This window comes from Asterias amurensis, chromosome 4 (genome assembly GCF_032118995.1).
Source record: "Asterias amurensis chromosome 4, ASM3211899v1".
Classification (NCBI taxonomy): domain Eukaryota; kingdom Metazoa; phylum Echinodermata; class Asteroidea; order Forcipulatida; family Asteriidae; genus Asterias; species Asterias amurensis.
Genome location: NC_092651.1, coordinates 4,334,593 through 4,361,080, shown reverse-complemented (window position 1 = coordinate 4,361,080; position 26,488 = coordinate 4,334,593). Strand labels below are relative to the sequence as shown.

The window sequence follows — 26,488 nt, the reverse complement described above, 5'->3', positions numbered from 1 at the left end:
ATTGCGGCAATCGACATAAAATAATTGTTTAACAATTCCTGATTGTCAGGTTTTCAAGTGTTATTTCCTCAACTTTGACAGCTATATCAGAAGAAAATGCTTTATAGGGGATTGTTTTTTGGTCTGCTGATGAACTTTTATAACAAACTTCCACGCAGACCATAGAGCAAAGGACCAGCCGCAGATGCATAGACCCGTTTTTATGTAACATTTATTTTGAGTAACCCATGTTGTACATTCCAGGACCTTTATGACAGACAAGATACTCCACAACGCATAAGGGATATTACAATATTATTAACTTGTCATAATTATCCTAAATAAATACCTAATTTAAAAGTTGCAAAGTTTTTAGATAGATAGATGTGGTCCCTCGAAGATACCTATTATTATTACCATTACCACTTTGTGATTTGGATTTGTGACATTAATTTTGCTTGTTAGTTTTAATATTAGTAGTAAAATCGGCCACATGTCCTGTGTGGTTCCTTGGTTTTAGAAGTAGGTCGATTGAAGATATGGTGCTCACAGTCACCAGTAGGCGGGCCCCCAGCAGCGCTTCCAATTTTTGACAAAAATTATTTTTTCAACTTTTCTCTTTGAACAATTTTTTTACATAGGATGCTGTTGTCAACACATAAAAAACATACTAAATCTACACGGCAAATAGATACACACATGGCGTTACCTCAAAACTATTTTTAATACCTCGCCATTGCAATGCCTCAAACAACATTCCTTTAACTTTTTTGTCCACCGTTAATATGAAATGCCGCCCTCACTCGTTTGACAACTTTGGTAACCTGCACCCAAATGGGATTCTTATAGATTTTTCGTCACTTCTTTGACTCATGTAACATTCCAATTAAAGATTCGCAAAGGTTTTTTTTGTAAGGGAGCGCATAATATTTAATATACTTTCCTTTATCATTATTTTTTCTTAGATGTGTCAAATACAACCATACACCGCATGTGATAATCATCCACCGTTAATATGAAATGCCGCCCTCACTCGTTTGACAACCGGAAGGACAAGTTGGTAACCGCACCCAATTTACATTGATCTGATACATCAACAAGTACCAGTTTTCACTTCTATTTCCTGAACGTGTACCACACGCACTGTGTTTGTGTGTATGACATTGTACGCGTGTTAAATCATCTTACATTGTGTGAATTTCGTGCCCAAATCCTTGTTCTTGGGACGGCAGTTTAGACTCAAAATGACTATGGAAAGTGATAACCACGCTCCTGCTCCCGAGGAGAGGCCAAATTCGGTGAGTTTTTCCTTTTTATCTATGATGTTTGACCAATGAATGAACTGAGTGTGTCTTAGAAAATTTCTCGACGTGTTCATCAAGTGAACAGACAATTATTTTGTCTGAGAAAAGTCAGCAGGACTTGCCGCCAGACACTTCCAGTTCTATTAAACTAGTGTGATATGTATGACCTAACCAGTAACCCAACATTTCACAGGGCAACCCCTGCCCAAGTGTCAAGTATTCACCATACCACAAATGGGAAGAAGCTAAACAAACAATACAAAATGTGACTTAAATTGAGATTGTTGTGGGGTGTGGGGGGGGGGGGGTGTGGTCGTGAGTGGTCACACTCACTCACTCAGTCAAGCAAGTTGTGGAAATTTCTATAGCGCATGTTTTATTTAGCCTTATAAAAACATGTAAAAGAGGTGCAGGCAAATCTATGGTTAGAGATTGTCATTTGGGAAAGTTTCCGTAAAACCTGCCACCACTTTTTCATTTGTTATAAAATAAAATACTAGGAATGATCAGATAGGGATAGGGCCTATTCCTTTTTATATTAAAAATAAGTGGAAAAGTGGTGGGATAGGATATGGAAATTGTTTCAAGAATAAGGGCTCAAAAAGGAATTTTTTTAAAGTAGTCAGCGATAGGCTAGTCCACTGAATAGTTTGAGTAGTATTTTGAATGTCAGTTGTCACATTCACATCACATGATCGTTGTCGTGACGTGCATGTTTACAAAAAATAACTGTTTACAATAACATACAGGGGTCTGTATTCGTATTCCTTAAAGAGCTGCTACAACGCCATGAACCATACCAATGCCTTCGTTCCTTGAACATATTTGTCCCTGCCTTTGTTCCTTCGACACTAATCTTCTTTGAATGTCCCTCTCGCATCACTCCTGGGGAAACCAATCTTTCTCCCAGTCCGGTCATCATTCCCTGTGGAACTCAAAACCCATCAAACTGAGAAAGAAGACTTCCCAAATGTACAGTTGCTTTCAAGACTGAACTCAAAACCCATCTCTTTTAATAAGCTGTTTCACCTTCTGTTTATTTTGTTAAGTTCCCAGATGTCAGCCAAGTCAGTCAGTTAGTCACCTTGTGACAGACATGGCGCATTATAAGTCTCCACTATTTATGAATCATAATAAAATAAGGATCTTCCAATAAATTTATTTTTGTTTGCTGATGTTTATAACTTTCTGTTAATTGTTTTTTTTAGGGTCCAGATGGCAAAAGTCGTGACCTTCGTTTATCGGGTCATGTTGGATTTGACAGTCTTCCAGACCAGCTGGTTAATAAATCCGTAGCCCAAGGATTCAGTTTCAACATTCTGTGTGTCGGTAAGTTTTGGTTTCCCTTGAAATAAGAGGTTTAGTAGGTCCCACTTATTCAAAATGGGAGACCTCCATTTCAAATTGGGATGACCCTTTTAAATTAAATGAAAACAAATCTTTTTTTGATAATTTTGCCAATAAATCGGCATTATATGGACAAAAAAACGGTTATTGAAAAGATGTAATAATTTAAAACAAATATTGTTTGGACTACAATCAGCTACAGGCCTAGAAATCCGACGCGAATCCGCGAATTGATTCGCGCGAAGATTCGCGCCCGGCGAGGACGCCGCGAATCTGAGTAGATTCGCGTGAAGTTGCCAGCATTTAGAAGGAGAAAATCACTTTCTCAGCTTTACATTTAGGTCAACATGAATATATTTGTACTTAGACCCACCGTTTTTATTTTTTTTAATTCCGTTTATCCGACACAAAGTTAGTTTTTTAAACCATTCACGTCGCTGTCGAGTCGAGTCGTCGTCTGATCCTTAACCCTAAACGGCCGTCATCGTTCGTCACACACCACGCACTCCTTGCCTGTAATATAATACACGATGTAGTTCGGTTGAATTTAAGTCGTCGGTAAACACAAGCCAAGGACCGAGGATTGGTTGATAGCGCAAAAGATCCCGTTTTGGACCAATAGTCTCCCTGGATAGTAAGCTCACGGAATCAATCTGCTTTTATACACGTGGAAAAACACGATGCACAAACCACATGGTGCCGAGTATCCCACTACACACACGGTCGACCAAAGTCCATTCTAACCAACATTCTGTACGCTGTGATTGGCCGTTGACGGCAGTTGATAGTTCCATATTCATGATCTTCTTGACTAGAATTCAATGCAGTTCACATTCACGAACGGAGTAAAGAAATGCTGCACGCTGTGCATTACGCCTGCAGATTGTGCACAATGCACAGCCTTGGAGAAATTCTAATAACATGAACAACTTTTGCCGACAGAGGGCGTTATTGCGGGGCAAAGTTCATTGAATTATTTCTCAATGACCGATCGTTGATTCTCAAAGATTTTGTTGCAAACGGGGTTCAAGACATGTTCAAAACAACTGATCCTCAAACCACGAATTCATAAAATTATTTTTGATGGAAAACGGATAATTTAGGGCATGAATTAAGAGATAAAATCGTCCAAAAACGCAATTCTAAGGACTTCACTTATTACGTGATTTTTTATGATTCAAAATGAATGATTGTAAAATATGCAATAAAACAGCAATTCTCCCCCAAAATATGCGAGAATCCATTCCCCGAAATTTTGGAGAATCTTGGATTCTCGCGAGATTCTTCAGCGAGAATCCATTTTGATTCTCGTGGAGTCACGCCAACTTCTAGGCCTGAGCTACATATTTATTCTTCTGACTTAATGTTTGGTATTTTTTAAAACAAAATCGAAATTAAATGAAAACAAATCTTTTTTTTTATAAATTTGCCAATAAATCGATAGTATATAGAGAAGGAAAAACGGTTATTGAAAAGACGTAATAATTTAACACAAATATTGTTTGGACTACAGTCAGCTACATATTTATTCTTCTGACTTAATGTTTGGTATTTTTTATAATAAAATCAAAATTAAATGCAAAAAACTAAACAAAGGAAAACAATTTTTGTTGTTTTTGTTTGCAAATAAATTGATATTATATGGAGAAGAAAAAACGGTTATTGAAAAGATGTAATAATTTGGGACTACAATCAGCTACATTATGTATGTATACACAGATGTTTGAGAATCTTTGTCTGAACAAAGAACATTCTGTCCAACAGTAGAAGTGCGATGTGCACAAGTCATTAGTTCATGTCAACTTGATAACCCTGTCCAAATGTTTTGCCTCATCTGTGACAGTGATTTATGCACCATTGGATTTCCCCATCCTTGCTCTATGATTTCCTTGAGTGCCTAACTTACATGTAGACTGAAGAATTCCATGAATTTTTACTCCATGTGTCAATGCACAACAACTAAAGAAATATGACTGGTGAGGCAGTGTATGGACTTGGTTTATTGTAAAAATGGTCATGGGTGCTGCTTATGGATAAGGGCTGACACTTCACAAAGGCAATAAAGGCAATCACCTCCATTCCCCTTGGTCAATGCCTTGCAGGCATGTATGCTTCGTTTTTCTTTTTGGCAAAGGGCACCCTATGAGGAAATTGTACATTTCTACTGGAGCATTTCAAGGGCACCAAGGCAATGGCAAGGGGCAACGGAGGCAATTTGCCTCAGTGAAATATCAGGCATGGGCTTGATGCCTTTGAAATACTTTCAGTAGATATTTTCAGTTTTCTCAGGGTGCCCTTTGCCAAGAAGAAAATGCCCTAGTTCCATTGCCTTCTCAAAAACGAAGCATACAAGCCTACATGTAATAGTGCCCAGTTCAACCCTACCTCCAGATGTTAAACTTACTGAAATATCATGTGCTTTCATATGTTTCAAGCCTGGAATTTCATCTTTGAGACAGCAAGGCCATTTACATTCATGGGGAAGCATTTGAAGGGGCTCCAAGACCAGGGGTGACAGGGGCCACGACCTCTGTGACCCCTGTGTAATTCTAGGCATAATGTTAGTACAATGTAAACACAGGTCAAATGTAAACACTACTGGTATTCTGGATTATGGTGGTATGCCTGATCCCATGTAAAACAAGAGCGGTAACACAGTCCAACCGTGGAGGAAGCTGCATGTACCTCCATGGTCCAACAGTCAAACAAAGCATGGCGTTTGATTTTGAAGGGTTGTTGTGGGGTTACCTTGTTGTGGTTGAAAAGTAGCAGCAAAAGTAGCATGTAAAAATGGCCCTGACGATGACTAGAACAAGCTAGTCAAAACTTTGAAACCAACCCAAGAGCTGACTCTGCGGTAGAACAGTTAGTTACGATCCTATAAGCTAAAGTAGTAGTCCCAGCCTATTTTCTATACCATCCGCCTGGGTAATAGTTAATATGGAGGCGGTTCTTTTCAGAACTGAGAAGTCTCCCGAACACTCCGAACAATCTACTGTGCGGTAGTAGAATTAAGCAAGACAGTTCTCTAAGAACAAACTCTACCTGGCAAGTAGATACACACATGGTGTTACCGCAAACCAAATACATGTATATAGTTCAAAAGTAGTTTCTTAAACTGGCGACAGTGATTGTACATACAATACGTACAGCAAGTGCGGTACACTATGAAGTATGGTGATCTTGGCCCTTCTTGATTAATAAGGTTGCATCTATACTGACTAAGGATAAGTCATTAAACTATTTAGGAAAAGAAACATTTCCTCCAAGGTTGATTTGTATCCTCTATCCTGTATGAAAAAAGCAGATTGTAAAACTACTACGCACACACTGTGCATGGTTGAAAATTTATGTAAATAATAGGAATGTTTCATAAATCAATATAATCTGTACATAAGTATGTTTAAGGGACTATGTACTTTTTGTAGGACAAAAAACACTGTCCATAGATTTACATTAAACTTAACACAGTTTGAAGATAATGATAGTAGAAAGCTTCCCTGAAAATATTACTTGCTGAGGTGCTGTAGTTTTTGGGAAATGAGTAAAACAATGTCATGAAAATAATTTTTGTCTCAGTGATCATGAAACGAAAATTATTTTAGCATGTAAAAACCTATTTTCATGACAAGCATCCATGTTTAATATTAAGTATACTTATTATATAGCCTAGTGAAAAAACTGATGGTCTAGTGAAATGACAAGCTACATGTAACTGGTCCTATCGGCTAGATGGCTAGTCACTAACTTTTCAGAAATACAAGTTTATTTTGTAGGCTATTCTCCCGAATTCCCAAATCTACTTTGAGGCAATATAACAAGTAGCAAGACCTAGTTCCCAAAGAACAAAATCTATTTCGCGAAAAAGATGGTGTTGTAAACTGAAACAGTTAGTGTACAATTTATATAGTGCACAATTGTACAGTACATGGGTAGAGAGTGCAGCCGTCGATTTCACAAAACTCTTCCTAACTTAAGACTAATCTTAGGACTTAGGACGAGTCCCAACCCTGCACTGTAGCATGCAAACCTGAAGATTAATCCTAAGTTAGGACGAGTAACTCGTCCTAACTCGAGATAAGACGAGTCCTAACTCTTTGTGAAATCGACGGCTGTCTGTTTAGGTCCTTCCTGTCATTGTAATAGTAGTGAGTCACCCTCTTCCTATTTTCAAGCAATTTCACGTCTGACCACATTAACCAAACCTTACAAACATGTGGATGTGTGTTCATTACCTACTTCTGAAACTAGTGTCACAAAGCTCAAGCTGTGTTGTAGTATTTTTATCATAGAACTCACTTCCTATGAAGGATAATATGGTAGTAGATAAAACAGTGTCTGTGTAAACATTGGCATTAGTTTCCTGCACTTGACCCATCATGTAACACACAAACACACACTTTACTGTGGAAAATAAGTTAATATGTATGTATACTGTATGCATAATGTATGGGTGTGGCAAAATCGTTTTTTTAAAACAACATTAAAAAGCCAAAATACTACATGTAGTACAGTGCTAACACATTACACCATTGGTAACAACTTTCTACCTCCATGATCAAATATAATTTATAGCAAATAAAACTATGGTGGCACGACAATCTGATGTGAACAAATTAATTTGTGTGGAGTTCACATTCCGCTTTCATGATACATACATGTATATAGATAGAATATTAACGATCCAAGTGTTAACATTATACCTGAGATCTCAAGCCAAGCTAACTGGGCCCAATTTCAGGGCTCTGCTCACCGTAAGAACAGAATCGGCGCTTACGGAAGCAGGGAATTCTGTGCTTTTTGTCAAGTGTATTTTATGGGTTAGCTGGGATTTTGGCTTGTGCGCTTGCGTACTCCACATTACTAGGCATTCTACGCTTACACAGCTGGCGCAGAAATTTGGCGCTTGCAGGCAAGTGTCGAACGGTGATCGTAAGCGCAGAATTCGGCGCTAAGCAGAGCCATGAAATTGGGCCCTAGTCCTGCTGGACAGTCACTAAATAAGTTTATATTACACCTCTTGCTTGTTCTGTATTCTGGTTGGCTGAAACACGGTCACGTTTGGTGTCCTTCGGCCTCGGGAAATAGGTCCCTCTTCTGGTCACTCAAAGTCCATTTGGGGGAATAGACTTACATGTACACAAGTAACCAAATTATGCCAGTCAATACACGTGTATAAGGGCAAACCCGGCAGTGTATTCTTAAAGACTATTGGTAATTGTCAAAGACCAGTCTTCTCACTTGCTGTATCTCAACATAATGCATAAAATAATAACCTGTGAAAATTTGAGCTCAATCGGTCATTGAAGTTGCGAGATAATTATGAAAGAAAAAACACCCTTGTCACACGAAGATGTGTGCTTTCAGATGCTTGATTTCGAGACCTCAAATTCTAAACCTGAGGTCTCGAAATCAAATTTGTGGAAAATTACTTCTTTCTTGAAAACTACTCCACTTCAGAGGGAGCCGCTTCTTACAATGGTTTATACTACCAATCTTTCCCCATTACTCAATACCCAGTAAGGTTTTATGCTAATAATTATTTTCAGTAATTACCAATAGTGTCTACTGTCTTTAAAGAGCTACAGTACATGTGCAGTTGCACCATCCAACGTTCAACAAATGTTCAAGACTCTACAAATTTCATAAAAAAAGACTGTACATAGGAAACCATTAGCGCAAACAAAACATGTGTGTACTGTTTGCCTGTCAACTGTTTGCCTGTCAAACCTTCATTAAAATTTTTGTGTAGACACAGAGCAAGGACATGGTGCATCAAATAGAGAAGATTAGAAAGTGTTAAGATGTAAGCTGTGTACAGTAAGTGCATACAAAATGTTTACTGTAATACTTCAACAGAGGCTAGCTCCAATCACATTGAGCTGTTGAATTTATTGTCAAAATAAACGCTGCCAGCATCAAACACTCCTGGTGCAAATGTTATCAATGTTGAGTGTTTGGTGCCAAAGTTGAACTACATGTAGTGACTACTGAATAATATTTTTTAACGATGAATCGAGCAATAAGATGTATACATTGTGATGACCACCTCGATAGTGAAATGGGCATGGAGGCAATCGCCTACCCCTGCGTTGCCTTTATGAAGTACTGTATTGGCCCTGGAAACAACAATTCAAATTCATAATGAACCTCATAGCTTGTTGATTGAATACAACTTGTGTAAAAAAAAACACATTGTTTTCACCCCTTCAATGCATGCCTTCAAATGTAGTGTTTGATCTTTGACCTTTGACCTTTGACCTTTGACCTGTAGGTGAGACTGGACTTGGCAAGTCTACCCTGATGGACACCCTGTTCAACACACAGTTTGAGAGCTCCCAGGCACCACACAACCTACCCGGAGTCAAGCTTAATGCCAGCACATATGGTAAGCAGTTAACACAAAAACTTGCTTAGCAAAAAAAATCCTGCTTAGCAAAAAAAAAAGGATATTGACAGAATACTATACAGTTGCCATTGCTTCAACCATGTAGGAATAAAACATGCTTCGACTGGTACCTCATTCTTGCTTAGCAAAGAAATTTGCTCAACAGATATTTTCTGCTCAATAGCGTTACAAAATTGGCCCTAGGAACCAGAGTGAACTGTTTGCAACTTAGCAGAATAATTACAAGGAACCAGTCACAACATGGCACTTGGGATGGTAACCTCTATTTGGTAAGCAGGATGTTTATGCGCTAAGCAGGCTTTTATGCTTACTGGCATAATGCAGTTGGGTCCTGATGTAACATTGGAAGTTTATCAGTCAAACTACAGTTTCCAAGAATACTCTCATTGGAATATGAAGCTCTATGTTAAAGAGAAGGTACACGTTTGGTAATTGTCAAAGACCAGTGTTCTCACTTGGTGTATCCCATCATATGCATAAAATAACAAGCCTGTGAAAATTTGGACTCAATTGGCCATGGAAGTTGCATGAAAATGATGAGAGAAAAAACACCCTCGGTAGTTGGAATTTGTGTGCATTCAGATAGGAATAAAAGACTTCTGGCTAGAAGTATTTTATTATTTTAGTGAGCAACTACCTCTTTCTCAAAATTTATGCTACTTCAGAGGGAGCCGTTTCTCACAATGTTTATATTATCAACAGCTCTCCAATGCTCGTTACCAAGTCAGTTTTTAAGTTAATATTTGTTTTCAGTAATAACCAAACGTGTACCTTCCCTTTAAGACGATCATTAAGTGTCAGTTTCAACTTTCCAGTTATAAGTAGTATAATAAAAAAAATGACATGGCAAGATAAGAGATGTTAAATTTGCATCGGGGATAAAGAATATTAATTTTTTTTTTTTTTTTACCCATACACCGATGTGTGTTAGCTCTGTATACTCAGTACTTTCCCGAGTCCTGTGAAAAAATACCACAGGCATGTTACTCGGGTGGGATTCGAACCCACGACCCTTGCAATTCAAGAGCAGTGTCTTACCAACTAGACTACCGAGGTTGCCCGGTAGCTAGAGGCAGTTCGAATCCTATGTTTTGGCAGCGGGTACCGCAACGATAGAAGAGTTATCAAATTTGCATCGGGGATAAAGAATATTAATTTTGTTTTTTACCCATACACCGATGTGTGTTAGCACTGTATATTCAGTACTTTCCCGAGTCCTGTGAAAAAAAATATCACAGGCATGTTACTCGGGTGGGATTCGAACCCACGACCCTTGCATGGCAAGAGTCGTTTGCACTTCAACCTCTGTGCGCATGGCCTACGTGCGTCACTAAACAACCACACATTAAAACTGTTGATCCTTGCACCAACTTGACATGGGCTGTAAGTTCTCTATTTATGTATAGTTAGTTCTTACATTCACACCATGCAAAGCTTGAAACACATTCAGTATATTTTTTTCTCCTGACCACAGAGTTGCAAGAGAGTCAAGTACGTCTGAAACTGACTGTAGTCAACACAGTTGGGTTTGGAGACCAGATCAACAAGGAGGACAGGTAAGCAAGAACATAACTTAATGTTTTTTATTTCCCTGTTTAGAGTATCCTAATATTGGTTTCAGTCTCGACCATTGGGGAATTTTCTAGCTTTCACCAGCTAAGGAGTATGTATAGTTGGTCACGTCTGCAGTAAGGCCTAAAAAATATTATCTTCCAGTACGCGCTAATCCACCAATCAGAAGCTCGAACTACTAGGGGGATAAAAACATATATGCTACGACCTCTGTTTTATATCCTACTTCCTCTGATTTTATTACACAGTGCGTATTGTGAAATGTCTTTTTGTCACGCTCTGTATACGGACAGTGAAAAAATTACATTCTAAACTTTGTGCGCGTGAGTGCTGTTCGTTGCGAAATAACGTTCTGAAATTTAAACTTTGCGTGTTGCACGTGAGACTGGAAGATAAATTTGTTATCACACGCGCGCTCGTGAAATACGAAAAAAATTAGCGCGTATGCGTCCTATATCCAACTCGGCCTTCGGCCTTGTTGGATATGGGACGCAGAAGCGCTTTATTTTTCCGTATTCCATTTCGCGCTTGTGTGATAACTTATAATATTCTGATTCCAATTACATGTTATTAAAAAAAAAAAGGGTGTGTATGTTTTGAATTATTTTCTTAAATTTTTATTCTAGTAGGGCCTGGGCGACTAGTGAAATTTACTTCTTGACTGGTTGCACCTCAAATTTTAGAAGTATTCGTCGCGGCACAGTTTATTGAGTAGTTAAAAACAGTAGTCGCAATCAATAGTCAAGACTATGACACTAGTTGCACTAATCGCCCAGGCCTAACACTTAATATGCTTATTTTTGTTTATGTCAACGTTATGTCAACCGTTGTTTCAACTATTTTATCAAACAATAAGCAACATTGATACTCACTGTCGTTGCTTTTTTGTTTGACATTTTTTACATTCTACAATACTCATCTTCCTAGAATTCCAGATGCCTTTGTGTATTGTAAATGTATGCAAAACAGGGATGTAAAATAAAGTCTTACTGCGGTTTACATATACAGGCATGAGAATCTTCCGGTTTAAACCGGAATTCCGGTTTTTTTCCTTTCAAAATTGTGGTCTCCGAGTTCGATGTGAATTTGCTATAAAATTCGGGGGGTAGGTTTTTGGGGGTATACATTTGGATTTCTCTAATCCCTCTTCTCTAGTCGGACAATGTCAGTTTACCTTTGTAATTGTTATTATCGCGGATCCACACGTACGGCGTTCATGAAAAAAACGGCACCTAAGAACTAAACAATAAATTGCCGTCCAGCAACTGGCCCAGTTTACGGCTTGTGGTCTTCCTGGCATCGCGCATGCATGCAGCAGCAGCGACAGATGTATAAACTTGCCTCATTCCTTGCTTTGTTTATAGTGGTACGGTTCAATAATGTTTGCGTGTAATGCGCTTGCTGCTGCAGCAAAGATAACACGTGTGGAGACTTTTGAAAGTCTACTGAAAAAACAATGCACGTGTTTGCACCATGTGTACTGTGACTGTGTACATACAGGTTTGTACACGAACCAATGAGCGGCGCGGCACGAATCTGAGATCGCCGGCAGGCCATGGAAAACTGGTACCTGTTATTGCCTCACAACCAGCGAAAGATATATTGGGAACCAGCGAACACACTGTACGTCCGGACGACGTGCTTTCTTCATTGGTTCTATTTCTATGTTGGGGTCTAATCTCAACCTCGTTCCAGTTATACCCTTTGCTGAGTAACAACCTCTTTCTCAAAAACACATCGCTCTCGCCAGATATATAGGCCTATATATATTTTAAAATGCGCGTCGCCGACGGATCGTTAAAATCACAAACATTTAATTGCAAAAGAATTTCTTTTACACAACCAAATTTCAAATCAAGAACCTATAAAAATGGTTGTTGGTGAGAAAAAAAGCATTTTCAAGGGCAGAAATAAGGGATAAGATCGTCAGAAAAATTAAAATATTATTACTATTATTTATTTTTTTTTTCTTTCTTTTTCCGGAATTGTTACAAAATCGCAGGCGAACCCAAAATTGTTTGAATTGTTTGAGCTTTACATTCCTTATTTTCCCTTAAACCTATTATTAAAAATTAAAAAAAGGAAAAATCACACAAAAGTAGCTCACTTCTACCTGGAAAAATAGGTGTCAGAAATGCATCAGAGACCACCACAAAGCTTCTAAAATACCCAGAGCTCCCAGGGCCCTTAAGCGGGCCCTGGACCCCGGACGTAGGGGACTTCGCGCTGCGCGCTCGTGTTGTGTGCTACGCACACAAAAATGATGAAATATTGACATTTCCGATCAACTGAATTTTTTTCCTGTTTTTTTATCATCACCCATTCTCATGCCTGCATATAAGTTGATCAACTTCTCAAGACATAATCTTGAGAAGTATGCATCGATTTAACTAATTGTGTTTGTATTTTAGGCATTTTTAAAATGTGTATCCTTTCGTTACTGATCGTTTCTGCATACAGTTTTTTGTCAATGCCATTGTTATTTCCCCATTTTAATAATAATAATGGGCATTTATAATGCACCGGTATCCATCTAAAGATGCTCATGGCGCAGTGACACAATAAACGGGAAAAGTTATGAAGTACTCATTAGGTGAGTCTTGAGGGAAGTTTTGTACAAAGCTATTGGTGGAGAAAGTTGAACATGATCCGGCAAGTCGTTTCTTATTGAGGGGGCAGCAGAAGTAAATGATCTTTCATCTCATAATGTTTTGGCAAGGAGTTTCTTTAAAAGATGTTTGTTATTAGATCGCATAGATCTATTTAGCGATCTATCTATCTTATTTTGACAAGTATTTTTATTTTCTTCCTTCACCAGCTACAAGCCGATCGTGGAGTACATTGACAAACAGTTTGAGAACTTCCTCCAAGAGGAACTGAAGATCAAGAGAGCTCTGCACTCTTACCATGATACTCGCATCCACACCTGTCTGTACTTCATCGCACCCACCGGTCACTCTCTTAAGTCACTGGACCTCGTCACGATGAAGAAACTAGACAGCAAGGTGAACATCATTCCAGTCATTGCTAAGGCTGATACCATCTCCAAGAGTGAACTGCACAAGTTTAAGATCAAGGTGAGTTGAGGAACGGCTGGAGTTCATGCCTTGAACTTTATTTTGTTCACAGTGCTTGCCTGTAAGTTTGCAAAAGAAATCTTTGTGGCTCGTCTAGGCCAAGCGGATAAAAGCACCGGACTCGAGCTCTGCAGAGGGTGGGTTCAAATCCAAAGCATAACCCTTAACTATTATTGCTGCGTCTTTTTGATGGGACGTAAAACCGTTAAAGGGAAGGTACACGTTACTCAAAACAAATATTATCTTAAAAACTGACTTGGTATCTAGCATTGGAGAGCTGTTGATAGTATAAAACATTGTGGGAAACGACTCCCTCTGAAGTAACGTAGTTTTTGATAATTTCTCACTAAAATAATAAAAGACTTCTAGCTAGTAGTCTTTTATTCCTATCTGAAAGTATAGTAATTTGTCCAACAAGGGTGTTTTTTTTCTTCATCATTTTCTCCCAACTCTGATGGCCGATTGAGCTCAAATTTTCACAGGTTTGTTACACCAAGATACACCAAGTGAGAACACTGGTCTTTGACAATTACCAATAGTGTACCTTCCCCTGCTATATAAAATGAGAAGTATCATATTTCAAAATCGTTCTCCATACACCTTGCAAAAAAGTACTGAATGTTGAAGGGCCTTGAGCGACACAGAGTGACAGATATGAGCGCTATATAAGAAGCCACTATTAGTGTTATTAAAAGAACCTCGCTGCATATTTCAATAGCTACCACACAAACTGCCTTCCGATCCTACGTGAAATAAAACGTCTCGTCATGATTACCAACACCATGTTGTACAATACAGCTACCACAGTGCATCAACACAAACCATACAAAAACGACAACTCAGATGAGTTGGACACATCCACACTTAAGCTCTTTACACCCCCCATCACATGGCTGGGGCAGACAAGGTCGTCAGCGCCCACTTTATGCAGAGTGCATCGCAAGATTAGTGTCACAGGATGCACTGCTCTCCCTGCGTGAGATTCGGAGACTAGCACAAGACAAGAGAGAATGGGAAAAGCTGTGCAGCCAACTGATGATGATGATGATGATTAAAAGCGCTCTATGAATTCCTGACATTATTAATTTTTATATTTCATCATTACAGATCATGAGTGAGCTCGTGAGTAACGGCGTGCAGATTTATCAATTCCCTACTGATGATGAGACCGTCGCTGATCTTAACTCAACCATGAATGTAAGACGGTCTACTATGTTACTTGAAACAGTGCAAGTTAAAGGAACACGTTGCCTTGGATAGGACGAGTTGGTCTATAAAAAGCGTTTGTAACCGTGTTTTTTTTAAATGCATATGGTTGGAAAGATGTTTTAAAAGTAGAATACAATGATCCACACAAGTTTGCCTCGAAATTGCGGGGTTTTCCTTTTACTGCGCGAACTAACACGGTCGGCCATTTATGGGAATCAAAAATTTGACTCCCATAAATGGCCGACCCTGTTAGTCGACAGGGTAAAAGGAAAACGGTGCAATTTCGAGGCATGTTTGTGTGGATCATTGTATTCTAATGCATTTTATAAAAAACAGTTACCAACGCTTTTCAAAGACCAACTCGACCGATCCAAGGCAACGTGTTCCTTTAAAATGTGTGATCCTTGTGCAAAACTCAGTATCATTATGTATTTCGAATTTGCTTTAAGGAAGGGAGGGTATATATACCTTTGGTAATTCAGAAAATAATTTCTAGTACGCCATGTCTTTCAATTAAGACACTCCTGGCGCCAAAGTAAAATTTTACTTCCGAAATTATTGACCATAATCTTACTTGAGCACTTGAAGAGCTGTTGATATTATAAAATATTTTCTGATTAAAGGAGCTTTATAAATGTCCTGTTTATTTCATCTTATCACAGCATGCAGAGAAAGATAACATTTTTCTTTGTGCCGGTAACTCCTCGAGTCGGGCCACGTCCCGAAGCCTTAGATCTCTAGGGTTTTTCTCGGGATCCTTGCTGTTTCCAAAAAGCGTAACAGATCTACTCCCACATTTGTCTCTATATCTCCTTGTAGGAGCTTTGCAGAGTTCTGTTGTCGGGAAGATCATCTAAACAAACAAACTGTTTTTATATTTGCATTTGTTATTTTCTCATTTTGTTCAGGGTCATCTACCATTTGCTGTAGTTGGAAGCACGGAGGAGGTTAAGATGGGCAACAAGATGGTCCGTGCTAGGCAATACCCATGGGGTGTCGTACAAGGTAAATTAATAATAATAGTAACACAGCATTTGTAAAGGCACCCTGAATCTGATATTAGGCCGTGTCCGAAACGGCAACTTTGGCTACAGCTACGGCTAGATCGCCACGTTTGCCTATTCTTCAACACTGGTAGACGCGCTGATCTAGACGTAGCTGTAGCCGAAGTCGTCGTTCCGGACACGGCCTAAGACCATTCAAAGGCGCCGGTCAAGAGGGGATTCTCAAGTGGTAGGAAAAGCAAGTGTGAACAGGTGTGTCTTCAGTTGCTGCTGAAAAAGGGAGATGTACTGTTGTGCATTTCCCAGAGGTTTTCAGGAAGTGTATTCCAGAGCCTTGTTGCTGTACTGGAAAAAACCCCTGTTCCCGTAGCTGGCTAGACGAGACCGGGGAACAAGGAGCATGTTGCTGGTGAATCTAAGACCAGCCGTCGATTTCACAAAGAGTTAGGACTCGTCTTATCTCGAGTTACGACGAGTAACTCGTCCTAATTTACTCGTCCTAACTTAGGATTAATCTTAAGGTCTGCAGTGCAGGGTTGGTACTCGTCCTCAGTCCTAAGATTAGTCTTAAGTTAGGAAGAGTTTTGTGATATCGACGGCTGGTCGTGTAGTACAGGGAGTCAACAGGTTTTGAATGTAGAGTGGGGCTGAACCTTGGAGTGCCTTGAAAGGGAGACTGATTATATTGAATTTGATGTGTTGTTTGATGGGAAGCCAATGTAGAGTATAGAGGATGGGACTGAATTAACACTGTTTATAACACTCCTCTTGCTGGTTCTGTATGCTGGTTTGCTGAAACACGGTCACACACGGGGGAACCAATGATTTAGCCTAGTGCATTAGATTTGCGCCACCTTGAACTAGACTCGAGTCAAAACATCGCCCATCCATATTTTGTGGGAAATAGTTCCCGAATCGGGAAATTTTAGACTGGTGACAGGGCCCTGAAGAAAATTGTCTTTTCTTATTTCATATTTTGGACCGAGGTGTGTTATAAAACACACATTGACTGGGTCACTTGAGCGTACATGTCTACCCCCCTCGGCCTGTGAGAGACCGGACAAAGGCTCTATTTCCCAGAGGACGATTACTAGTCAATATGTGTATACTATTCTGATTACAGTGAGATTGGGTATCTGTTTCGAGACGGTCTTGAGACTTTTCTTGGTTTTGGTTTAGGCCTGCAAAAGTCCTGGTCTCGCAGGGGCTGTCCTCGTTCTCTAGAGGTCTGTTCTAGTTCTTGGAAATCAAGGTCTTGGTTTCGGTCTCGGTCTTTGACTTCCAGGGCCCAATTTCATAGAGCTGCTAAGCACACAAATTTGCTTAACACGAAATGTTTGGCTTGATAAAAACAGGATGACCAACCAAATGTCCATGTGATTTTCAGGATTTTAGCAAACAACAGCTGATTACCAGTAAACGAGCAGTATGCAAAAAAATTGAAGTTTGGTTTGTAATCCTGTTTTTATCAAGGAGGAAATTTCATGCTTAGGAAATTGTTGTGCTTACCAGCTCTATGAAATTGGGCCAAGGTCTCCTTCACAACGTTAATTGCGAACAATGGGAGGGGGCTGATACCCATTGGGTGTCGCTCAAGGTGAATTACCCCTGTATTTTAAGACGTTGTAGGTCTCTAAACCGGGTCTCTGTTTCAAGACCATCTTGACACTATGTTTTGCCATCACAGGTCTTGGCGTAGCCTGCAAAAGTCTGGTTCTTGGAAGAGCTGGGCCCAATTTCATGGCTCTGCTTACCGCCGAATTCTGCGCTTACGTTCACGATTCCCCGCTTACTTCGCAAGCGCCTAATTTCTGCGCTTACATGCCTAGTAGCAGGGAGTACGCACGCACAGAAGCCAAAATTTGCGTTTACCAGTGAAAAGCGCAGATTCTGTAAGCAGAGCCATGAAATTGGGCCCTGGTCTCAGTCTTGGAAATCAAGGTCTCGGTTGCAATCTTTGACTGTCAGGTCTTAGTTTCGATTCCCACCCGGGTGATTTGCCATTAGATATTTTTTCCACAGAACTCGGGAAAGTACCCAGTAAACAGAGCTTAATAAACTTTTGGGGAAGGATAAATAAAAACCAAATAATATATTCTTTATTCCCAATGCAAAACTAACATCTATTAAAGACATTGGACACTATTGGTAATTGTCAACGACCAGTCTTCTCACTTATGCATAAAATAACAAACCTGTGAAAATTTGAGCTCAATCGGTCAGCGAAGTTGCGAGACAATAATGAAAGAAAAAACACACCAAAGTTGTGTGCTTTCAGATGCTTGATTTCGAGACCTCGAATTCTAAATCTGAGGTCTTGAAATCAAATTCGTGGAAAATTACTTTTTTTCTGGGAAAACTACGTTACTTCAGAGGGAGCCGTTTCTCACAATGTTTTGTACTATCAACCTCTCCCCATTACTCATTACCAAGAAAGGTTTTATGCTAATAAATATTTTGAGTAATTACCAATAGTGTCCACTGCCTTTAACAGAAACTGGTTACCAGCCAAAACTCCATAATGTTTACATTGTTGCAACTGGTGACCGACTAATGGTACCTGACTAATGTGGTTTCTGAACTGCAGTACATTTACATGCCTCGCCTTTGTTACAATGAACAAGCAACTCTTTGTAGAAACCCTACGGTAACTTTGACCTTACTATTTTGTGCGATTGCCTTTCAGTTGAGAATGAGAACCACTGTGACTTTGTCAAGCTGCGTGAGATGTTGATCCGTACCAACATGGAAGACCTGATTGAACAGACACACACACGTCACTATGAGCTCTACAGACGCTGTAAACTAGAAGAGATGGGATTCATGGATACATCACCAGACAAAAAGCCTGTCAGGTAAGCCTGGGCTACCCAGATTTGATCTGCTGCCCTCTCTTGAATGTAGTTGAGAGTTGAATGTATTACACAGGATTGGTTGAGCTGACCATTTCCATTATCTCAGACCTGGATGCTTCGTTTTTGAAAGACCAAGGGCTCCAAAGCATTTTCTCCTAGAGTATTTTAATGGCATGAAGGCAATGACCAGTGAGCATTTGGGGGTCTTGGCGGTAGAGCAGCTGCTTCCTGGCAGACCCATTTATGGAGAACTATCAAGATCTGTGGCATTCTGAACACTTGGTGAGAGCGAGGAAGTACATTGTATAGGTACGGAAAAGCACCATGAAGTATGAGTTGCGGAAAAAACAAACCTGTGCACATCTCCAAACGGAGGATTGAAAACTTTGCATGGTGGAAATACAATGTAGTAAGGTATGCGCTAGCACCATGTAATGATAATCTCTAAATGAGTTGGGTTGGTTCTGAAAAGAACCGCTGGTTTCAACTCGACGTTTTGATCGGTATGCTCTGAAACCTGTGAAAACAGTTGTGTGAGTCATGGGGAAATAATGTAAAACCACGAAACACCATTAAATGATCTTTATCTTAAAATTGCTGCACTTTGTAGATTATTTTCTCTTAATCTGCAACCTTCTGCAGCCTTTATAACAAAAACATTTTCAACATGTACATCCAACTTTATTTTTTGTCCTTTGTAGTTTACAAGAGACATATGAGACTAAGAGAACGGAACATCTTCAGATGCTGCAACAGAAAGAAGACGAGATGAGACAAATATTTGTCGTTCGAGTGAAGGAAAAGGAATCCCAACTCAAACATATGGAGAAAGAGGTAGGACATAACAACCTTCTCTGGTATTTGTGTATGAGTTTGTATTTGTATGGATTTGTGGTGTGTCGTGGCGTGTTATGGGGTGTCGTGGCCAAGCAGTTAAATGATCAGAGAGTGGGTTTGAGTCCCAGTTGTGACACCTGTGTCATGGCCTGGCAGTTAAAAGCACTGAACTCAAGCTCTGGTGTTTCTGATCAGCAGACTGTGGGTTTGAGTCCCAGTCATGACACCTGTGTCATGGCCTATGGAGAAAGAGGTAGGACATAACAACCTTCTCTGGTATTTGTGTATGAGTTTGTATTTGTATGGATTTGTGGTGTGTCATGGCCTAGCAATTAAGAGCACTACACTCAAGCTCTGGTGTTTCTGATCAGCAGAGTGTGGGTTTGAGTCCCAGTCTTGACACCTGTGTCCTTAAGCGAGACACTCAACCATAAGCAAGTTCGAGTGCACACATTTAGTCGACCCCTGGTTGACCATTGACCAGCAACGTACATGCGCAGTGAAACACTCACTTAACTGACTCGTTTGAAAGTCTAGTCAACCATCAGGGACACTCCATTGCCATTCGCTGTAGTGTCACTGGTTCCTCTCTGTGCTTTAGAATGTTAGAATGGAACAGGCTATTGGGACCATGGGCTTGAGGCTGGTTCCAAATGGTCGACCACAGTAGTCTATCAATGGTCGACCAGCCTGGGTTCAAGTCAAAATAGTCAACCTTTAGTTAAAGAAACCTTGGGCTCGAGGCTGGTTCCAAATAGTTGACCACAGTAGTCAACCAATGGTCTACCAGCCTGGGTGCAAGTCTAAATAGTAAATCTTTAGCTAACCATGGTGCCACTCAAAATCGATTTATTTTATTCACGATATATCGCTGACAATATATCGCGATATTTGATATAATCGCGATTAATTAAATTTGACATCATCAGTCTTCAAACTCCTAGTGAAAGTTGTAGAAGAGACAGTCACAGCATAAGAGAGGTGTTCTAATGACCTATTCTTCTGGTTTTACTCTAAACCTATGGGGTGCAAGATGTCCCAGCTAGAAAATTCATCCCGATATTGCGATATTTAATCGATATCGTGATACATCGCGATATTTCGATTAAAACCAAATCGATCCGATATCAAAATCGTTTCCAAGATAGTATCGCGATATTCGATAATATCGTGATATCGCCCAAGCTTATAATGAGCGACCTGATAATAACAGGCTAGTGTTAAAAGGCATCCCGATTAAATATTAAACATGGACTGGTGAAAAAAACTAGTGGACTAGCGAATTGGCAAGCTAGCTTGTTCCACTGACAAGTCACTGAAAAAGTTAACGGTAACCCTGATTCGCCCCCAAATATTTTTCTTTTCTAGAGAGGGCCTAACCAAAACATGAAGCTTGCCTATGTAACTCTTTCATGCGTACACCAGTCACAAGCGACCAGTTTAAATCCCTTCAGAAATATAGATGTCAACTGAAAAATAAACATCACATGACCACATAGATTTCAGATTAGGAAAAAGGACTCTTGAGGGTGCTATTGTGGTCTGCTTTGCCTAGGGGGGTCGCTGTTGGTCCTGTGTGTTGTGTAACAGACGTAAAAGAACCCAGTGCACTTATCAAAAAGAGAAGGGGTTACCCCCGGCGCTCTTGGCTTGATTGGCAGCATATTGCGCCGTAGCACCTTGTAAACCATTACATGGTGCTATGTAATTGGAGTAGGTTATATAATTCGACCGTAGCCCCCAAACATACCTTGCAAGAAATACTGAATGTTGAAGCGCTTGAGCATCACTGAGTGACGATATGAGTCCTATACATGGTGAGTAAAATAAATGCAATCGTTGGATTGGAGTTATAATTTAAGAACAACAACAATCTTGAACAAATAATGTCCATTTCTAAGTGGATTTGGATTTAAAATTCTGGTTTACTTATTCACTGCACTGGCGGCCAAGCAGGCCGAAAAAGTTAACTTACAAGTAAAAAATAGTTCATATATGTAATAACGAAATATATAACGAATAAATATAAAATAGTGAAAGAATGGAGTTTTGTTTGACATATCATGTAAGATAAAACTCACTGAAGTCCAGCTCTTCCATCTACCTGGCCTTCTTGAAGATAAACACACCTCTGAGATCTTGTTTTCAAATTTAACTGGACAGAAATAGTTTTATGCCCACCGATTTAAATAAGCATATCTCTGGATTGCCTTTATCAATTACCCCCATTCTTTCATCATTGTAAAGATAAATCCATGACCTACTTAGAAATTGACATTGTTTCTTCAAAAAAATTTCTTGTTCTTAAATGTAGCTCCCATCACATGATTGCGTTTTTTTACTCACCCGGTATGCTGTTGTTATTATTATTTGTGGCACCCCCAAACAAAGATGTTGACAAAGTAGGAAGACCGCCAATATATAAGGCTAGCTCAGTTGGTAAAGCGCCGACTCGTTAATTTGGAGGTCGTTGGTTCGAACCCTACTCTAGTCAATTCTTTGTTCAACCCCAAAAATCATAAAAAGGGTGAACAATTAAAGTGTCCATATCATCCATTTATCACTAAAATAAATGGGTCAAAATTGAATTCTCTTTCCTCCCTGTCTCTAGCTCCATGAGCGCTTTGACAAACTCAAGAGGGACCACGCAGACGAGAAGAAACAACTGGACGACCAAAGACGTCAGCTGGAAGACGAAATCAACTCCTTCAATCGCAAGAAGCAACAAGCCCTGGATGACTCCCAACACGCTCAGACATTGCAGAAAGGAAAGAAGAAATGAATTTGGGGGACAAAACGCTGAGGCCTTTTGCTTTGCTTTTTTTTAATTCGTCTCAAGAAACAATAATGCAAGGTATTGATAGCCAGATGTGAGTCCAGGGTATAACATCTGCTGCTAAGTTTAGACATGTATTAAAGATAATGACCTTAAAGGCACTCCCGTCGATTTCAGCAAACTCATCCTAACTAAGGATTAATCTTAGGATTCAGGACGAGTAAAGTTCCGCATCCAAAGACGTAGGACGCATTGAACCCGTCCTAAGTTGGGATGGGTTACTCGTCCTAACTCGAGATAGAATTAATCCTAGCGCTTTGTGAAATCGACCACAGGACACATGTGGTTATTACTCAATGTAATTGTTAGCATAAAAACTTACTTGGTAACAAGCAATGGTGAGCTGTTGTCCAAATTTAAATGAACTTTTTACTACAGGTGGAAATAAGGCAAACTTCAATTTTCTTGATTACCATTTGTGAATTTTTTTTTTACAAAAAAATGTCTTTTGTGCAATTGCAAATGAAAGCACTCTTCACAAACCGTTGTTAAAACCTTTCTTTAAAGGCAGTGGACACTATTGGTAATTGTCAAAGACTAGCCTTCACCGTTGGTGTATCTCAACAAATGCATAAAATAACAAACCTGTGAAAATTTTAGCTCAATCGGTCATCAAACTTGCGAGATAATAATGAAAGGAAAAAACACCACTGTCACACGAAGTTATGTGCGTTTAGATGGTTGATTTTGAGACCTCAAATTCTAAACTTGAGGTCTCGAAATCAAATTCATGAAAAATTACTTCTTTCTCAAAAAACTATGGCACTTCAGAGGGAGCTGTTTGTCACAATGTTTATACCATGAACCTCTCCCCATTACTCGTTGCCAAGTAAGGTTTTATGCTAATAATTATTTTGAGTAACTACCAATGGTGTCCACTGCCTTTAAATAGTAACCATTTGTGCTTAGGCCACACAGTACATTAAAATTTGTAAACTCAAAAGCTTCAAAGAAAAAATCGACAACCTGGTGTGTCTGCTGCCACCTAGTGGCAGGCAGTTGCAAGGTCTCCAAATAAAATGGTTCATCAGCAACAACCCACAATCCCTTTAAACTTTTAAACTTTAATTTATAAACTTTATCCCTTGTTTAGGTTAGACTATCCATCCCTTCAAACTTTAGGCTAGAATCTACTTGGTATTTAAGTCCTTCAAGCTTAGTGTTATTTATAATTTAATATGCATTTTAGTTTACATATATACTCAAGTATTCAACTGTGTACACAATATTTCTTTACAATTTGTATTTTCTTGTAACTTTTATTTATACATAAAACCCTTTTTTATAAACCCACCAGGTTGTTTTGAATGATCATACTGTGACAGTAAGAGTAGCAAATTGTGAAACCTATGGTATATTATTTAGAAAGCAGACCTGGGCTCAATATTATGGCTCTGCTTACCTCCGAGTTGTGCGCTTACGATCACAATTTCTCACTTTTGTACAAGCGGCGAACTTCTGCGCTAGCCATGTAAGCGTATAATGCCTAGTAACATGGAGTACGCAGGTGCAGAAGCAAAAATTCACAACTAACCTGTAATATACGCTTGCCATAAGCACAGAATTCCCTGCTTTTGTAAGCGCCGATTCTGTGCTTACTGTAAGCAGAGCCATGAAATTTGGCTCAGATGTTTCCCTGAAACTTAACTGTTACTTAAGTGTTCCTTTCCACTTCAGAAACCATGTTTCGAAACCTGCTTGCAGCAGACTCTTAGGGCCAAGGCTTCAATTTCATAAAGCCTGTAAGCACAACAACTTGCTAAGCACAGAAATATGTTGCTTAACAGAAAAGGGTTACCAGCCAAAATTACATCAGTTTACATTGATGTGACTGGTGCCCCACTCAATTTTTACTTAGTAAAGACAGTTTTGTTTTTTGCTTAACAGCTTTATGAAATTGGGCCCTTTTCACAGGAGGCAACTTTTACAGGCAACTTGGAGGCAACCAACTGCAGTGCATGCTACATGACCACTTTGATAGCACATGAGTAATTTTTTCTTCAAACAATGTCTTACAATCCCCTAGAAAAAATATTTGCACATTGAAATTTGAATGCATTTCTTCTTGAAGATTGCCTGGAACTGGTTGCCTGTAAATTGCCCAATGTGACATGGCTCTACGGTCATCAGGTTCGGTTTGTGTGGTTTAATAATAACATTTAGTGTCTTAATAACTGCAATTATGTATAATATTTAACTCGAGATAAGTTTCATGTTTTTGTAAACTTAATTTTTCTATTTTATTACAGTTCAGCATTGCGATACTTAACTATTAGTAGTTATGGACCATTTTAATCTAGTTGATTTATAGTAGTTTGTGTGCTTTGTTTATATGTCTCAGTTAATATTTGATGGTGCTGTATAATGGCAAATTGTGGACTCAAGGTGGCAGCAGACTTAACAGGTAAACCCAACTGTGAGCATGCTCAGAACAAAGTTAACAACTCATTATCGCAAATTCTCTTTACGCACGAGTTAGGCATGAGGTGCATTCAATCACGTTCGATTGCTAGCTAGACTAGCATGCACTGATTCAACCGTTAGCGCTTGTGCAATAGACCTTTTAGCAAATACCCATTGCGCAAGCGCCAACTGTTGAATGAGGTGCATTCTGGGATAGCTATGGGTCAAATTTGATCTCTAGCTATCCCAGAATGCACCTAATTCCATGCCTAGCGAATGCGTCCGAGTATTTGCATTAAGGTCTATGGATATTTGTGAAAAGGTCTATGGAAGATTACCTGGTAAGTCTGCTGCCACCTAGAGTTCAAGAGTGTCCAATCGATGCCACTTATTCAAGTGGGCCTACTCAGTGCTCTCTACCGAGGATTCCATTAACAAAATATGTTGAGTGCTTAGCATTTTTTTATGGAAATATTCTTTAAAAATTCCCTGAAAACACACACATCTAAAAGTATTTGAGCAACAACAAATAATACCTAGCAATGAAGCAAAGTGTCTTTTTTAAATTTAGATGCTAACAAATAGTAAATGGCCTGACGTTTCGACCCTAGCAGAGTCTTTCTGGAAGACAGCTAATAAATTCTATTTTCTCATTTAAAATAAGATGATGAGAAAGTTGGAGTAAATAATAAACCCAAAGAAAGATTGGTAGCTTTCTGGTAGAAATAACAGGCATATTGCTTGTTTTTCAGCGGTGTCTTGAAAAGGCAAAAACAAAGATAGAACAAGTGTAGCAATTAGTTTAGATAAATAAGTATTTAACCATTTATAACCAGTTTGAAATATATAAGGGAGGTGACTCCTCAAGACCATTTTTATTTAAGAAGTTAATTGATTAATGGTTAACATTTGAAATAATTTGGGGCCTTGGTTTTTCCCAGGGCTGGACAAAAATACATGTACTTGTATTTGTAAAATAATAATGAGAAGTCGCTGGGTTTTTGTTTTTTTGTTTTTTTTCTTCCATATTTAATTCCACTGACTGTTTATATAGAAACTGAGTTGGTTTATATTTACCACAGGATTTTCTATCCGAAATGTCCATATTTATGTAAATCACCGAATACAAATAATTAAAACCGATTTTAACAAACTCTACCACTTTTGTATTTTGGGTTTGTTTATTTATGTGTTTAATTATATATATTCTTTTAAACTATTAATTTGTCGGCTTTGGAGGCTAATGTTCATTCCATTCGTTTTAGATAAAACAATTTTCTTTTCATTAAAAGTCTTCTTTTGACCTATGTATAAATCACAAGAGGGCGCTATACTTTCAATCGGGCGGTTGTCACTCGGGGCGTTGGTTTGCTGGGAACAACTTCCACAATGTGGTAATAAAAAAAAAGAAATGGAAAGGAAAGGCAAGAGGTAAACAAATTTAAAATAATGTGTACATAAAAGAGAAAAAAACAAGTTGACAAAATGTAACGAAGTTTGTATCAATATTTAATGTATTACTTGTTATGGGAGGGGCGTTACCCTTTCACCGATAAGTAGCACTGTAAACTTTCCTGCTGCCTGTTACAAAAATCCACAGGCATGGTATGGTGAGATTCGAACCTAAGACTTTGACATTTTAGAGCAGATGTTTTA

At 39.1% G+C, this 26,488-nt stretch overlaps 1 protein-coding gene across 1 annotated transcript; it reads left to right on the top strand.

Annotated features, from left to right (window-relative positions):
• Positions 1-1,104: 1,104 nt before the first annotated feature.
• LOC139936741 (septin-11-like) lies at positions 1,105-25,988 on the top strand. The gene is made up of 10 exons (XM_071931643.1): positions 1,105-1,277; positions 2,492-2,612; positions 8,905-9,018; positions 10,514-10,595; positions 13,430-13,688; positions 14,796-14,885; positions 15,806-15,902; positions 18,588-18,756; positions 19,458-19,590; positions 22,205-25,988. Exons 1-10 carry the CDS (start codon positions 1,224-1,226, stop codon positions 22,373-22,375), a joined length of 1,290 nt encoding a protein of 429 aa, XP_071787744.1. The 5' UTR covers positions 1,105-1,223; the 3' UTR covers positions 22,376-25,988.
• Positions 25,989-26,488: the final 500 nt, after the last annotated feature.